General features: G+C 38.7%; 1 protein-coding gene across 1 annotated transcript in view; it reads left to right on the top strand.

The window, feature by feature from the left end:
• Window positions 1-17740, top strand: part of pcnx2 (pecanex 2) — a 40687-nt gene extending 22947 nt beyond the window's left edge. Inside the window, exons 23-40 of the mRNA XM_084735965.1 lie at window positions 504-645; window positions 764-941; window positions 1569-1677; window positions 1773-1902; window positions 3739-3797; window positions 4885-5100; window positions 5180-5433; window positions 5903-6136; window positions 6538-6641; window positions 7491-7635; window positions 8341-8571; window positions 10175-10332; window positions 10507-10623; window positions 13115-13293; window positions 13591-13757; window positions 13868-13942; window positions 14784-14960; window positions 17286-17740. Of these exons, the coding sequence (XP_084592091.1) occupies window positions 504-645; window positions 764-941; window positions 1569-1677; window positions 1773-1902; window positions 3739-3797; window positions 4885-5100; window positions 5180-5433; window positions 5903-6136; window positions 6538-6641; window positions 7491-7635; window positions 8341-8571; window positions 10175-10332; window positions 10507-10623; window positions 13115-13293; window positions 13591-13757; window positions 13868-13942; window positions 14784-14960; window positions 17286-17459 (2849 nt within the window). The 3' untranslated portion in view covers window positions 17460-17740. The remainder of the gene's footprint in view (window positions 1-503; window positions 646-763; window positions 942-1568; window positions 1678-1772; window positions 1903-3738; window positions 3798-4884; window positions 5101-5179; window positions 5434-5902; window positions 6137-6537; window positions 6642-7490; window positions 7636-8340; window positions 8572-10174; window positions 10333-10506; window positions 10624-13114; window positions 13294-13590; window positions 13758-13867; window positions 13943-14783; window positions 14961-17285) is intronic.

Here is a 17740-nt window from a genome sequence, read left to right as displayed (position 1 = left end):
TTGACAGTAATGTGTGCATGATGCCCGGAGAATGAATCCCACCAACTTTGGTGACCCCGTTATTTTCCTAATGCACCTTAAGTAACCTTCAGTTTTCACTTATCCAGTGAAATATGTTCATCTACTAGAGGGGCTGCTACAACATTTTGCATTTAGATGATAAATCCTAATGACTTTGAAGATCCTTTGCCACTATGAGGTTGACATTTATGAATTTTAGTCAAATGTTTTAACAACTTGCCCTGAAATTTGATACAAACATTCATTTCCTCCTGCCAAAATTTCAAATCTCACTCAATCTTTTCATTAGTCTTTGAGATACTTTGTTAATAATGAGTCTTGTTGTCAATATTATGACGAATCAGTCTGACTTCCCTAACTGAAAAGTCAATTGAACTGAATTTTTATATTAAACAACAAAAAAAGACATATTTCTAGAAAGAATGGTTTCTCTGTGATTTTGATCTGCTTGTGTTATTTTGTGATTCTTGCCTGTGTTACAGAGGACGCTGTGCTCATGTGGTTTGAGCGACTGTACGTGGGGCTCCTGTGCTTTGAGAAGTACGTGGTGTACCCCGCCATCATACTGAGTGCACTCACTAATGATGGCTTCGCCCTCAGTCACCGCAAGAAGCTGGGAATCCAGTGAGTGGAACCACAGAAATATAATTTCCCATATCAGCGGCGCCTGTCCATCAGAGTGTGTGTGTGTGTGTGTGTGTTTAACCACCTGTTGAATCTGTCGTCTTCTTTGTTCCTCCAGTTGTGACGTCCTCCTGACGACCGTCGCTGGACTCAAACTCTTGCGTTCGTCCTTCTGCGACCCCAGCTTCCAGTTCCTCACGCTGCTCTTCACACTCGTCTTTTTCCACTTCGACTGCCCGCACGCCTCCGAGAGTTTCCTGCTCGACTTCTTCATCATGTCCATCGTCTTCCACAAGGTGAGAGGACACAGTCTGACGATACACAGTGTGTGTGTGTGTGTGTGTGTGTGTGTGTGTGTGTACAAGGCATCCTGACACAAAAATTGCCTCAAAGATAGATTCTCAGAAATAGACGAGGTCATAAAGTTCACAGAACAAGAAAAAGACGTGATGACAACTAAGTTTTGACATAACCAAAAGAAACTCTTGCAGACGTATAATCTTTTTGTTGAGAACCAGATTTGTTGTTATTTTATGTTGACAGTTAAATTGTTGCAGTGAGTTTACTCTTACTTAAAGATTCAAGTTTATCTGGAGAAGAAATATAAATTATTTCAACAAAAGATTATTAGCTGAGAAAACTTTTGAGTTGGGCTCAAAACTAAAAAAAAATCTTTGAAAGTAAGTCGAGTTTTCTTAACTTTTCTTTTTCTCATTTATACGGTGACATTTTCAACTGAACTGCTTTTTGTTTTATTTTGTTTTGTGTCACTTACATACACAAAGGAATATATTCAGTTTATATGCTGACATTTGACCACAGCAGGTTTATTAACATTTATAGTGATGTGGAGGAATATAATAGATATCACTTCATTTTATTTCTGTTTCAAAGGTTATTTGACTGACTGTGTGTTGTTTCAGATGCGTGAGCTGTTGCTGAAGCTCCATTTCATCCTTGTTTACATCGCTCCGTGGCAGATCGCCTGGGGCAGCGCCTTCCACGCCTTCGCTCAGCCATTCGCCGTGCCTCGTATCCTTTCTCTAACACCTTTGTGTGCGTGTGTGTGTGATCGAGAGTGTGTCAGTAGCTGCTGTTCTGTCCTTGACTGGTGTGTGTGTGTCCAGACTCAGCCATGCTGCTGCTTCAGACTCTGCTCACCACCGTCTTCTACACCCCGCTGGCTCCTTTCCTGGGCAGTGCCATCTTCATTTCCTCCTATCCGCGGCCAATCAAGTTCTGGGAGCGAAACTACAAGTAAGGCAACAAGTTAATCGTACTGGCTGAGAAAGCTGAGAAAATGTCAAATTTAAAGACTGCTTTCTTTATTAATTTTTTTAGTTTTGATCTCGACTCAAACTCTTGTTGCTGAGATAATTTAATCAGCTAAACTTGACTTTCCCCCAAAAAATTGCATTTCAAAAATAGTAAACTAACTGAAGTGAATAATGGTTAATAATTAAATCCTTTCAATGGCAACCATTTAATTTTCAAGCACAAAGTAATGACAAATCAGACTCACAGCTTACTGTGAATTTTTTAAATACATGTTTTTTGGGGTTTCTAAAAATCAAAGACTCAAGTTTAGCTGAAGAAGAAAAGTAAATGATCTCAACAAAAGATGAAGTGAGCAAAACCTTGTTTAGTTTATTTAAAAACTTGATAGCTTGACTTTTCTCAACTTTTCTTCTCTTTTTTGACCGTGTAACAAGTGTTAGCTGACTTGATATAGTTTATTATTCTGTGCCATAGATCTCTATTGCTATCCAAAAACTATTAAAATACACCAGTGAGCAACACTGCTGCACATGTTCCTTCATTACTGTGAACATGGGCACTGTAGTTTATTTTAAAATCAATCCACATACACCGTCCTGCTGCTGTAAATACTCATTAGTGCTCCAAATGTGTGCTCAGGAAAGCCTGTTATAAACCCTAAAAGCACATATTTATGACCTGTTTTTAAAATATTTACTGCTTCAATAGAAATGAATTGGCTGAGAGCGACAGGCACCGTAAGAAAGTCTGAAAGTACTGAGAAATGGACCAACGACTTATTTTATATAATGAATGAGTTGTAACAATAAAATCAACATTTGTGTGTATTTTTCTTTAATTTCTTGAAGGAGAAATGAATTGTATCCTTTTGAGCAGACAGATCAGACAGACCCTCCTCCTCCTCCTCCTCCTCCTCCTCCTCCTCCTCACATGACGTGACCCCCTCTGTTCCCTCTGATTTATTGATGTGAGAGACTGTTTTCTGCTTTAGCTCGCTGAAAGCAATCCAAAAATACTCCTGTAGCTTTGTTGTGCAAATCTCAGAGATTTGACGTGAAGCAGCCTTTGAATATATTTAGACGGTGTTCTTTGTTTTACAGCTGAAGCAGGATAATCTGTGCTGGAGTCAGATCTCTGTGTTTTTAGGCAGCAGTTCGGCAGGTTGCCAATGCGAACACCAAGACATGACAACAAAAAATTAACATGGACAACGACAGAATAGTTTAGTCTTAAAATATTTAGTTTTGGGTGTGTCAGTGCCTGTGGAGGCATTCATTTATTTTACATTTGTTTTTAAAGTTGTATTACAGCCCACAGAGGATTTCAAGAGGATAATATACTGTCTGTATCAACAGCAGAGTTATTACAGTTTTTTATTTTTCATCAGTTTTTGTTTTGTTTTTCAGTTAGTTTCACTTAGTTTCCATAGTGATCTTGCTTGTTGAAATCTTTAATTTTAGTTTAATTTTTTATTATTTTAAGTATTATTTTCAGTTGTTTTTTTTATTAAAATTATTAAAAACAAGATTTAACAAGTTCAGAATAAGCATTATAAAACAAACACAAAAACAATTTGTGAAAGCAATTGACTCACAGTCATGTAGACGTTTCCTGTATATATATTTTTTAATTTTATTTAGGTTAGCTTTGTATGTACACAATAGTGTTTCACTTAACTTTCATCTTTTTCAAAAGTATAGTTTTTATTTATGACAGACACTTGGGGAAGTTTTATCACCACAGCATAATTGTACCTTTTGATTTGACTGTCTCCGCATATGGTTTTTACTGTTTTTTGTCTCCTGTCTGGTGCAGCACAAAGCGCATTGACAACTCTAACAGCAGACTGGTGTCCCAGGTGGACAAAGAGACAGGTGAGTTCTTTCTACCTGCACTTACATCAGTTAAAGGCTGCAGCTTTTTGAAATGTCCTGTTCGCTTCTTGGGCCTCGAGCAGCAACATTGTCTTTTTTGTTAAGAGAAAAAGTAGGAGAATTCAACCCAGCAACGGCAAAACATTTGTGATGCTATAAATTCTGTGTCAGCAGTAAGACACACAGTAACTGAAGTAAATTAATGAAGAAGTTAAAAATATGACTTAAAGTTAAATAAATTCAGCTTAAATGTGTTTGCTCAATTAGTTGGGAGATTAAACAAATGCTTTCTGATATTTTTCATTTCAAGTATTTAACAGTATTATTTATAAAGGTATTTAGTTATAGTTTTTACATGTCTAATGACCTTTTATTTATATATTATTATATCAGTTTCTAAGCTGCATAAATCTTCAAATTACTTGCTTTTGTCTGGCCAACAGTCTAAAAACCCTGAAATACTAAAATTTAAGATATTAAAAAAAGAGATAAAAACTGGTCCAGATATTCTGTTAACATGGGGGAAACACTTAGTATTTTCTTATTTTTATATAAATATATAAAATATATAAATGCAAATGCTTAGATTGTAAATCAATAATTAGAAATACATTAATAATTTTAACTTCTGTTTCCTTACCTTAGACAAGCAATTTGTGGACTGTGAGAACAAGATGTTTTTTTTCTTATTTTGATAAGAGTGCTCTTGACTTTTCTCACTGAAGAGAAGATCAAAAATAATAAAACATCTGTGAATCCTAGATATCAGTGGGTACCAACAAAACAATAACAAACTGGATATAAACAAAAGAGTAAATTTCTATTTATATTGCTTTCTGCATAAGGCCCATTTAGTCACATATGAAAGATTACTTGTGAAGCTCAAGAATAAATTTGTATATATTATTCTATTGATATCTTCATTGATATTGTGAAAATATCATTTTTTTCATATACACTCAGCACAAAACGTATAAATGAATGTCTTGTGATTTAGGGAAAGAAGCAGCTAAACTTTGTCTTTGTCCTGTCTTGACACCCGTCCATCCGTCTGACTGTACCCTCTCCTGCTGTCCGTTTCTCACAGGGTGTGATGACAGCAACCTGAACTCCATCTTTTACGAGTATCTGACCCGCTCACTGCAGCATTCACTCTGTGGCGACCTCCTGCTGGGCCGATGGGGCAACTACAGCGCCGGAGACTGTTTCATTCTGGCGTCTGACTACCTCAATGCCCTGGTCCACCTCATCGAGATCGGCAACGGGTTGGTCACCTTCCAGCTGAGGGGTCTGGAGTTCAGAGGTACAGACACACACACACCTACTTTCCGGCCTTCTTTTTGCATGAACGACAAACCGACAACTCCCCTTCAATCTCTCAGGTACATATTGCCAGCAGCGAGAGGTGGAGGCCATAACCGAGGGCGTGGAGGAAGATGACGCGTGCTGCTGCTGCGAGCCGGGTCACTTGCCCCACATGCTGTCGTGCAACGCAGCCTTCAACCTGCGCTGGCTGGCCTGGGAGGTGATGGCCACCAAGTACCTGCTGGAGGGTTACAGCATCAGTGAGAACAACGCCGCCACCATGCTGCAAGTGTACGACCTCCGAAAGCTGCTCATCACCTACTACCTGAAGGTACCTTTCAGTTGTGTGCATCTGTATATGTACTGTATGTGCATTTTACAGAAAATTGTGCAAATTTTGACTTAATAGAGCTGTTTGACAAAAATGATGCAATTAAAAAATTGACAAAAATCAAAACAAGTCAGAACAGCCGAGTAAACTACATGTGATGTGCCGCGACCCCTTTTACTTCTTTTCTGTGTATTTAAGCTGATTTTTTATTATATTATATATCAACTTTTTACATATTCATTCACTTTTCTCTAGTGATGGACACAAAATTCAATAATCCACTTCTCTTAGGCTTTTAAAGATTTGCCTTTCGGAGGGTTAAAGAGTTTGATTGGCAGATGAAGTGCTTCATATATTAATCATAATTACAAACAGCAGCTTGCCAACAGTGACTCCAGATGTCCTTCTCTCTCTCTCGCTTTGCTTGTGTTTAGTATTTCACTTTTTCTTCCTCTTCCTCTCCTCTCAGAGTATCATCTACTACTTGATCCACTCCCCCAAACTGTCCACGTGGCTGAAGGACGCCAGCGTCCAGGAGGCGCTGCAGTCTTACACCAAGTGGCACCACATCGAGCGCGACCCTCAGGTCTTCAGCGTGAAGATCGATGAAGACTACGTGCACTGCCTGCAGGGGGTGACGCGTGCCAGCTTCTGCAACGTCTACCTGGAGTGGATCCAGTACTGTGCTGGGAAGATGGAGACGGTACGTCACTTAAAGATTATTCAGTTAGATGTTGTCAGGGCTTTGAGAAAATGATTTTCACTCCTGTTTATCACGACTGCAACTGAGAATTATTTTCATTTTCAAAAAATGCTCATCAGAATTTCCCTGAGGCCAGATTGAGTGCTCACATTGGTTGTCCAAAACCTAAAATACTGAGTTTACTGTCATAGAAGCATGAAAAAACAGCAAACATCACATTTGGGACGGTGGAACCAGTGAATCTCACATGAAAAACGACTTGAATGATTAATCAATCATAAAATTAAAATTTCTCTCTGTTGTCAGTTGTATTGAAGGAGAATCTGGATTCATTATTATCTTCATCCCATGCACCAGTCTCTTCATGTTTGCCCCGTCTTTGTGTTTGTCTTTGTGTCCAGCCTGTGGACAGTGATGAAGACTCTCCTCTGGTGACTCTGTGTTACGCTCTGTCCGTCCTGGGCAGGAGATCTCTGGGCACAGCTTCACACAACATGTCCAACAGGTAAACTTTGCTCAAGCCAGTCATGTCAGTGATACAATGACATGTAGTTTAATTTGGTTACATTTGTCACCATCAGTAAGGCTGTGAGTATATTTTACTGAGCAAGAATGTGTTTTATTACTTTTGATTTCAAATTCAATTTATTGTGTATCCTGTTTCAAAAGTTAGATCATTTTCATTTATTTATGGGGTGGGGTATGTTTTCTTTTCTGACATTTATATTTTAATGCACCGATTCCTTCAATGTTAAACTTTTTTTTTTCTACAGGAGACAACAAAAGCAACTTTGATTTTGATATTCTACAAATTGTGAAGCCCTCTGAGACAAATTTGCGATTTTCATATTAAAAAAAAACTTGAATTCATTGATGAACTGATTAATACAATGCAAATAATTAAAAATAATACAAACCCTAATAAAAACTTAAAAAACACAAAGAAAATAGCAATATGCCACCAAAATTGTAATACTGTTAATCTAAACTTACAGTAATATGGGATCTAGCATTAAGTTTGTTTTTCTACATAAAGGAATTAATTGAGAAATAGTTAACATATCTGTTTCATGTTTTATATAAATGAAAAAATACACTTAATTATCCTGGTGCTGGTTGCAAAGTTGCTGCAAAAAACCTGTAAAACACTTTTATAAATCAGAATATTTTTTTCCTGCAGTGTGGCAGATACACCAGAAGGGGGCAATAGCAGCTAAATCTTTAACAACACACATCATTCAAACAGACTTCTGTCTCTGCTCTCATGACTTTTGGTTTTTGTGTGATTTATATTTTAAAAATGCTTTGTCTCTCTATGTCTCTGTCTTTTTCTCCACAAACTGCCACCACGAAGTCTGGAATCATTTCTGTACGGTTTCAACACCCTGTTTAAAGGAGACTTCCGCATCGCCACCAAAGACGAGTGGGTTTTTGCTGACCTGGACCTCCTGCAGAAGGTGGTGGCTCCTGCTGTCAGGATGAGCCTCAAACTGCATCAGGTAGAGTTTAATGTGATTTTAAATGTCTGCTGCTGTGTCCTCATGTCTTTGTCTTTGTGTTGATGTTTCCTCTCCTGCTCAGACACATCCACATTTTTGACTACAATTCAGAGCAGTTTGAAAGAAAATTTTCACTAAATCTGCTCTTCTGTAAATACATAGACATTTGTGCTTCATTTAACATTTCTATCAAGATATCATTTGTCATCCCTGGAGCAGTGGTTGAAAGTAACTAAGTACAGTTACTCATGTATAGAGCCATAAAGAATAATTGATTAGTTGTTAACTATTAAATTAATGGCCAACTATTTTGCTAATCAATTAATACGCTTAAGTAATTCTTTTTAAGAAAAAAAACCGTAATGTTTCTAATCCTGGAGTAGTGGCGAAAAGGAACTGAGTACTGTTACTTATAAGTATTTAAGTCTTATATTTACTACAGTAAAATTTTGAGGTACTTGTGCTTCAGCATTTCAGTACTTTAAAAAACTGTACTTTTTACTCCACTGCATTTATTTTATGATTTTAGTTATGAACTATTTTGCCAATTGAGATTAAATTGAGAAAATACTGCACAGTCAACAAATAATTTATGATACAGAATATTATTGTAGTTTTCAGACAAGACTTTATTGAACCCTGCAGCAGACATTCTTCTAAAATCTAATCAGATCCTGCAGTCCTCCATCATGCCTTCCCTTTCAGGATCACTTCACCTGTCTGGAGGAGACGGAGGAGGCGTCCATCTTGTACGAAGCCATCACTAACTACCGCAGCAGCCTGGTCATCTGCCACGAGAGTGACCCCGCCTGGCGTAAGGCGGTGCTGTCGAGCCGCGACACGCTGCTCACACTGAGACACATGATCGATGACGGCACGGACGAGTATAAGATCATCATGCTGTACAAACGCCACCTTAGCTTCAAGGTCATCAAGGTGAGAGGGCTGAGGGTGGAAAGAGCCTGGAGTTTATGTATGTGGGATTATTTCAATTTTCAGGTTGCAAGTTTTAGGTCAGAATCACACAAATGTGCCTTTTTGTTCAGAAGCTCCTGCAGTTTAGAGCTGATTGATTATTAAATTACTTGCCAACTATTTTGATAATAAATTAATTAGTGTGAGTATTTTTTTAAGGAAAAAGTCAAGTGTCTGATTTCAGCAACTTAAATGTGAATATCTTTTGGTTTCCTAGCATGCATGCATGTCTCCTGAAAAGTGCAGGCTTGCAAATTTGAATTTCACAATAAAAGTTTTTTCAGCCCATTGTAAATGACCAGAAAGATCAATATTTCTGACTCTGCAGTTACTCTGCTGTTAAGTGCTCAACTCTGAGCACTTACAGTTTGAACTGTTACGCATTAAAGGATGATGTTAAAGGAATAGTCCAACATGCACTTAATTGTGTTCTAGTGAAGACGTAGAAGAGAAGATCCATGCCACTCTCATGTTTCTCACTAGATATGAAGGTACTGGCAGCAGCTAGCTAACTTATCTTAGCACAAAGACTGGTAACAGTTAGCCTGGCGCTGTCCAAATGAATAAAATCTGCCTACCAGAACTTTAAACACATGAGATATGACATCATATGAGATGTAACATGTTAATTTGTGAGCTTGTTGGACAGAAATAGGCCAGGTTGGGTGTTTCCCCATTTCTAGTCTTTATGCTAAGCTAACCACATGCTAGCTGTAGCTTCATATTTATACTGTGCTATACATCTTTTCATCTTAGTCTCAGTAAGAGAAGAAATTAATGTATTTCAAAAAATGTCATTTTTTTGTCCTTTAGATATGCAACTGTAGACAGGAAGTAATTTGCTTAGCTTAGCATAAAAACTGGAAACAGCTAGCCTGGCTCAGTCAAGCCATTATCCCACCACACCATAATGTGTCATTTTACTTACTGCTTTTCATACATATTAAATAGACATGGTGTAATGTGTTAATTAATTGCAAGTTTTTTTTATACATTTGGTTAGAGCCAGACTAGCTGCTTCCCTCTTTTCCCAGTCTTTATGCTGAACCATGCTAACCGCCTGCTAGTTGTACCTTCATATTTTCCAACAAATATCAGCATGATATCCATCTTCTCAGTCGAGTCTCAGCAAGAGAACAAACACACTTATTTCCCAAAATGTCAAAGGGTTCCTTTAAGTAAGGTTTTTATCAGCCCAGTGCACAATCTGTGTGGGTTTTAATGGGGTTTTTAATCAATCTTTTTGACTCTGCAGTTTCTTTAAGTGCACTCATTTCCTGATAATCCTTCGCTACATTAAGTTTCACTTGTGATGGATGGATGATATTAAAGTTAAAATATCCAGTCTCATGGATGAAGCCAATATATTACCTCTTCAATTTCATATCTGACCTTTACCATTTCCCTTTAACTTTATTAGAAAATAGGGATTTCATACATGCTGTCATCCTCATATTCCAGCCATGCTGTCTATAATGTCACTGTCATGTTCTTCAGGAATTCCTTTTTCTTCCCTCTTGTTTAACTGTGAACTCCTGCGTAATCTGATCTCCTCTGTCTGCAGATCAATAAGGAGTGCGTGCGAGGACTGTGGGCCGGCCAGCAGCAGGAATTGGTGTTTTTACGGAACCGAAACCCAGAACGTGGCAGCATCCAGAACTCAAAGCAAGCGCTGAGGAACATGGTCAACTCGTCCTGCGACCAGCCGCTGGGCTACCCCATGTACGTGTCTTTCACAGCTGCACCACTACATTGTGTAGAACATGGCATTAAAGTGTTAGGACTGAATTTTAAGTTTGCATTGATGATTCAAAAAAATCTTCTACTTCCTGTTCTGACTGACAAATTTAACTTCCTCATCTTAACAGTTTTGCCGTTTGTTTTATCATTTTCTAGGTATGTGTCACCTCTAACAACATCATACGCAGGAACACACCGTACACTGCGCAGCATTGGAGGAGGAGCTTTAAGCCTGGATGTCATTCGCTCCTGGCTCTGCTCTAAATGGTTACGGTCAGTTATTTAAAAACTTCGATTACTTCCACTGTGACTGAGCTTCTCAATTAACATTCTTCACATGCTAAAGACACAAAAGACTCTCCGATCATTTTTTATTTAGCTCAGTCTGGTAGTTAAAAAGATGATACTGTGACTGAATTTCATGGTGGAGTGGAATAAGAATCAGTGTCTGTGGGTCCTTGAGTGAGATGGATAAGAGACTCAGCTTAATTTATTTGTCAGTATTCTGAGCAGACACTTGCAGTAAAAACTTCTAACAGTGATCCAGCCTCAGAAGCCATATGTAATCAATTTCTGCTGAAGGTTACTGCTCGGGATCAGGGGTGCATTTTGGAAAAAATTGCGTTTTATCTTTAGAAAGGAATTGAGCTATCCCAATTGAAGAATTTTTTAAGTTAGGAATCTTAAGTTTGGATGGCGTAGACCCTGGCAATGGCAATGAAGATGGGAAACAACTCGAACACTGAAGTATTACAACTGAAAGATGATTCTTCAGATTTCCCAGACCGTGTCTTAATGGATATATATCAACTGTCAAGATGATTAATTTTGAATTTGACAGATTTGTTTCTAATCTTTATTCTGGACCAGTAACTGGGAAGAAAACTCTCCAAAATGTTAAAGTTTCTTCTCCTCCAAAGACAAAAATAGTGCCTCTGGCGTATCGAAGCTATATTCGAACACCCATCTTGTCCATTACAGCAAGGTATCTAGCTAGTGACAAGTGACTCAAGACCTGATAGCCGTTGTCATGGTTACGGACAGTCTTGTGCAATGTCTAAACGCAGATACAGGCATGACAAGATGAGTGTTGATTGTGATACAACTGGTGAACCAGGTGAAAGTGGACTCAAACACAAGACCCTAGAGACAGTTGAGGTAAAATTACACAGTCTTTACTGGTCAAAAAGTGAGTTTGGTACACAGAAGGATAACAAGACACAAGTGAAGCTAATCAGGGCGGGACAGACAATCAGACACAGGTGAAGTCATCAGAAAAGGACGGAAAACACAGGGGCAGGAAGTAAAATGATCTGAAATGAGAGGGGATGTGAGATTCAAAGAAAAACAGGTAACACAACATGAATAAATGAAACAAAAAACAGCCTAAAAACTTGAGTTGTGACAGATTGAAGAATCAAGTTTACAGCTCAAAAGAGGATTTACTAAGTTAAGATAATATGCAAAGTCTGAGATCGGACAGGACACAGCCATGAGTTTAGGAATTGCTTCTGTAATAGGAAGATAAGTTAAGTAAAACTTTATTGTCCACAATGTGGGAAATTGTGTTTGACTTTACCACAAACAACATGGCTTACAAACAAGACAGTAGCACAAAACAGGACAATTAACAATATTAAAAACCAATTAATCAGCCACAATGTGGGAAGTATAAGACAATATAATAAGACAATGGTAAACACAGTAAACTGGGAGAGCTTAGATATAAGATAAGACAAGCAGTTAGGATTGTATTCTGTAATGAGGCCATAGATGTAGACGTATCAGGGTAGACAAAATATTGTTAAATTTGGAGTCACAAGGTTGCTCCAAAGTTGATTACCTGCAGCATCAATACTTACATGTCCATCACATCCACAGTGGTTTGCTGGGCTGAAAAAAAAACTTTTATGTGTGTTTTTTGAGCTGTGAAAGAGCAACATTATAGTTAAGAAGATGATTACGAGGCAAAAAGTGTGATGATGACACATGAGATGAGGGTAGCTTCACAGTGTTGACTTCTTCAGCTGGTTGTATTTGATGTAAATCACTGTGGATAATGTGCAGACTGCAGTGTAATGCTCCGGCTGCCTGCTGAGTGAGTGCTTCTCAGTGGATTTACAGATATTGACTTAGTGGAAGTTGGTGCAGACTTCCCCCGCCAACTTAATGTGGTCTTAAATACATGTACGGGGACAGCGGGAGTGCACACTTGAGAGGAAGCATTTTCTCTCTTCCCCTCTCCCTCTATCCTCTCTTTTTCTTTCCCAATCCATCTTTCATACATTACCATCAGCATAGCTTAATGTATAGGCTGTGCATTAACCTCTGCTGGTCAGCTAATGGTTTGTATGTGTGTATATGTGTGTGCGTTTGTGTGTTTGTGTCTCTCTAAGCTTTTTAGGAGGCTGAGTTTTCCTTTCAGATTAGATTAGGTTGTTAATCCTGTTTCATCGGCCTTGACTTGAAGGTGTTGTCTTAATTTCACTAAGTAGCTGCAGAGCGGGGAGATTGGTCGTGTCTTGTCAGCCAGAACACACTTAACTAATTTAAGAGGGAGACTGCACGAGTGTGTGTCACATATGCTCGCACAGTTACGTAACATCTCTCCCTCTGTGAGTGTGAGTTTATGTGTGTGTGTGTTTAACCAGCTGGAAGAGTCGGGCCTTGCTAAATTTTTGATGGCCCTTTGCCAGCTTGTGTCCCTTGCACTGATGCAAACATGAATAAATAAATCAGAGCTGTGTGTGTGTGTGTTGTGCAGGGTGCGTAAGGACAACCTGACCAGCTGTAACAGTGGTGTGAACATGGAGGACATGGACTGCGGTGCTGGTGGTTCGTCCTCACTGAGCCACAACCGGCCGTCCTCCGTCACATCCAACAGCCTGAGCCTCTACCAGCAAAGAGCCCGGACGACACACAGCCACAGACACCACAACGCAGGTACACACACACACACACACACACTCTAGCACTATCCTTGTGGAAAATCTCAGCAAAAATGTGAAACCAGCTCATTTTCTGATACTGAAAACACAACAATTCTCATTTTGGTTGAATATGCTATGAATATGCTGATATGTCTGATTTCATGTAGTTATATCATATTTTAGTACTGGTTAATCAGCCTCAGCATGAATAAAATATATTTAATCATGTGATTTATTCTGTATGGTTTTTATTTTTATATTGTATTATAAACGTGTGTATTTCTGGGCGTGTTCTTGTGTATTTCTGCAGCCAGGAGAGAGTACCGCAGTCGCTCAGTTCAGCCTCAGAGTCAGCGCCCCCCCGTCAGCAGCCAGTCAGGGCCCATCCTGGACTCAGGCTCCACCCATGGGCTCGTCCAGCGCCTGTCCAACAGTCAGCTGTCCTTTAACACGTCCATAGCCTCTATATTCTCCCAGGTAAACACAAACACACACACACATACACACGTTTAGCCATCTTCACTCTGGTGTGCCTGCTTTATTTACTAAAAGAATACAAAAATAAGAAAATCTTTGTCCATCCTCAGGTCCCTCGTCTCTCAGGAGCCGGTGGGATCAGCTCTCAGCTCCAGGCAGCGCAGCATCAGCAGCGCTCCAGCCAGGTACCAACTCAGTACTCTTCTGTTACATACACACTTTCTATTGGGCAACACACCAAGGTTGTGATAGTTACTTAAAACTAAACAAAGCATGTTATAAATGATCTGAGACTAAAATCAAATACACAACAGGAACCACATAGAAATGTTCATATTCACATAAAATGAAAACACTGCATGCAACTTATTCAAATTAAAGTCAGATTTAGTGAACACCAGACTTAATAATTTGATGTATTTTACTTAAAACATCTTATACTTAAATATCAAAAACATATACAGCTCCATATCAGATCTTTGCTCAAAACAACTATAAATAGACGGCCCATCCGAGACATGTAGTGCCTATTTCATAAGCATAATAATAAAGGGAAACATAAAGGGAGTGAAAAGCAGAAAACTGCCTCAGCTTTTAAGAGGAACTTATAAAAAGTCCCTTAGTTGAAAAGATTTATGTACTTATGTGCCACAGTTGCCATTACAGTCTTGTGTGTTAAAATAGCACCATGTTCAGCAGTAAAACCCATGAATAACGCTGCATTTTGATTGTGCAAATGTTTAGCGATTCAGTGTTTTTATCGCTGCATAGTTTAAGTTGAGGTTCAGGGTTTCATCTTTGTCATTATCACAACAACTCATCCAAGAAACCATTTCACATCTGGTGGCCACAGCTTGTGATTATAGTGTGCTATTATAGTGTATTATTGACAACAAGTTATTCTTAGACACTGTCTCTGATAATTGTTTGTGCATGTTTTGTGCTTCCATGCACCATCTTAGTCCCAACCATACAGAACTGTATGCAAAGGATGTATTTGTCTTCCTCTGTGGTGTCTTCGTCCAGGTGTCCTCATCTTCGTCCACTCTCAGCCTGCTGTTTGGGAAGCGTAGTTTCTCCAGTGGTCTGGTTATCTCTGGGCTGTCCGCCGCTGAAGGGGGGAACACCACCGATACACAGTCCTCGTCCAGCGTCAACATCGCCATGGGGCCGTCACACAGGTCCAGCAGCAGGGCCACACAGGTATGAAACAAATCAACAGGTCGACATAAAAAGTTTCTTTATACACAGTGCTGAGCTAATAGCTTGATTTTGATCAGTTAAAAAGATAAAAAGCAAGACTCCTCCTAATCCTTTTATCCATTAAAGGAACAGTTCAACATCCTGGGAAATATGTGTAATTGCTTTCTTGGTGAGGGTTAGATTGATGCCACTACCTGCTCCATGCCAAGAAATAGTCTGGCACAAAATCGTCTAAAACCACAACTAGTTGGTCAATGTTTATACAGAACAAACAAGATATGACGTCTTAATTAGTGAACTTTAGAGGAACTAGTAGGCAGATTTGATGAAAATTAAACAAACAATGACTAACTGATAATTAAAGTGCAAAGTAATAGTTGGCGCTCTGATGATGAATGTAAAAAATGCTTTATAAATTCATGGATACGCCAACGCGTTTCAGCTCAGGCTTCTTCGGGGCAGAAACAGCAAGCTGTTACATGAAAAAAAAAACTCATCAAGTGGTCATTTGACCTGGTCACATGATGTTTTAGTTCTGCAGCGCACATGACAGAAACAAACAAATTGTAAACTTATTACTGTACTGCAGTGATACTGATTATAATTCTAGAATTTAGAATTTATTTTGGTCTGCAAATACAGAAAATGAGTGGCACACTTCACATTATCATCCCTGCACTAATGAGATGAAATCATCTTTCCGTTTGAATGATTTGTCATTTATTTTCCAGAACAAGTTGCTTGTTATTTGACAGGTGATAAATGGAGTAAAATGTTTCTCATTTATAGAGACAAATGGTCTGTTGATCTGTGGTATAAAAAAAAATCATGTAGAACCGTATGTGAAGTACAACTTAAATAAAAAACAAAGTTCTCCATGTGCACAGTTAACATTCAGGAACATTCCCATGAGCCCTAGAGACCTGCCAGTTTAATGCCACTTCAGCGAAGTGAGCTTGGTGAAATTGAGATTGAGATTTATTTTTTATTTTGCTCTCCTGCCTACAAGGACATAAGAGATGTGCTGTTTACTAAAATGCCCTGTATTTATGTATGTTGATTTCTTTTGGCAAAGAAAGAGAACGAAAACCTTTTTTGTAGCAAATGTTATTTGTCAAGCTTGAGCAAGAGGGCAAAATATTCTGAGGCTGAGCTGTAAGATGTAATTTTGTACTGAAAGGAAACTGTTTGAGCAGCTGTAGTTTTTGGTGTCTTGTAAACCCGTGAGTGTTGGGCACTTTGTTTGCATGATTAAAAAATAAAAGAATATGAGTCAATCAACAAAAACAAAACACCCATGTCAACTAAAGAGGAAAAGATATAAAAATAGGAATACAATCACATTAGACTGGAAATTAAGGATAAACTAGTGGCGATAAACGTTCCTCTTCAGTAACATTGATATATGTTACTATAACTATTACGTTGCACTTGCATTATCAGCAAACTGGACAGACGTTGTTTGTTTTAATTTCATATAATTACTGGCCTTATCATTGAAGAGCACTTGATGTTTATTTTTTTTTCATTACCAACACAACTTTTTGACTTAGTGCAACACTCAATATTTCATTGTTCAGTTTAGTGGTTTTTGAGGCATTTTCTCTTTACTTAAGGGGACAGCTAGACTGGTGGTTTCCCTACACTTTTTTCAAACTTAATATTGTCTGTACATATCATTGATAAGTGGACATCACTTTGACTTATTTTTTGACTCGCTTACATATATGATACATAAAGCACAATAAAAATAAAATTTAAAAAGATGTATGACCAATGAAAATGATGCAAATCATAGTTTGTATGCCCGTTCATATTCACATACAGTGGGTATATGCCTATATTCATATACCTCCATGTTATACAACTAAATTAAATAATAGTTTAAAATCTTTATATGTTGTATGCACATAGGTTTCCCTCCATGTTTAGCCTTTAGGGTAAGCTAAGCTAACTGTCTTGCTCTCCAGTTAAAGAACACAAACCTCTTATGCTACCAAAATATCAGTGTTGCACACGACATCACTGTGGCTCATAATCAAACTGACAGAGGGGGTAAAACCTCCAGATGAAATGTACATTTCTAACCCTATAATGGTAAAATGCTCTTTGAATCCATCCAAAACTTGTAACGTTGAAGTGCAATTAATGTTTGCCTCCAGGGGCCACTGGTGGGGCTTCAAATTTAAAAGTCTTGTCTATTTCAGACAGGTCACATGGCACCTGTATCTCACTTATTACATTGTCTGAAAATTTGAAGTTTAAGTTTTAACCAGGAATATTTCTCTAATGTGCCTCCTCTGTCTTCCGGTGTTTTTTCCTCAGTGGACGTCAGAACCACATGAGAGTATAGACGCGTCCTATTCCAACGCTGCCATCACAGTGAAAGACGGCGTGCAGTCAGGTGACCGAGGCTGCAGCCAGGGATTAGACAAGACCCAGGAGGACTCAGCATCTGCCTCAACAGCTCCGGAGGCGTCAGATCAAAAGACTGTCTGAGAGAGAGAGAACGCAGACACACACACACACACACACACACACACACACACACACACACAGATGAGAGTGCCCAACACACATGCCCATATACAGAGAGGACTGTATGAAAAGTTACACATAAACACGTCCATGCAGACGATTGTCTGAGAGAGCACCCATGCACACCAACCTGCCTCGTCTCCTGTCCTCAGCATGTGGTCTCACCCAGTCTGTCTGAATGTAAACAAGTCTGAAAACATGATCTCAGATCCGGTTGATGAAATAAAGACGTTTTTAAATGA

This window comes from Lutjanus erythropterus, chromosome 14, assembly GCF_056507025.1.
Source record: "Lutjanus erythropterus isolate fLutEry1 chromosome 14, fLutEry1.hap2, whole genome shotgun sequence".
In the NCBI taxonomy this organism is placed as follows: Eukaryota; Metazoa; Chordata; class Actinopteri; order Lutjaniformes; family Lutjanidae; genus Lutjanus; species Lutjanus erythropterus.
The sequence above is the reverse complement of the archived record's forward strand: the minus strand, read 5'-3'. Positions and strand labels throughout refer to the sequence as shown.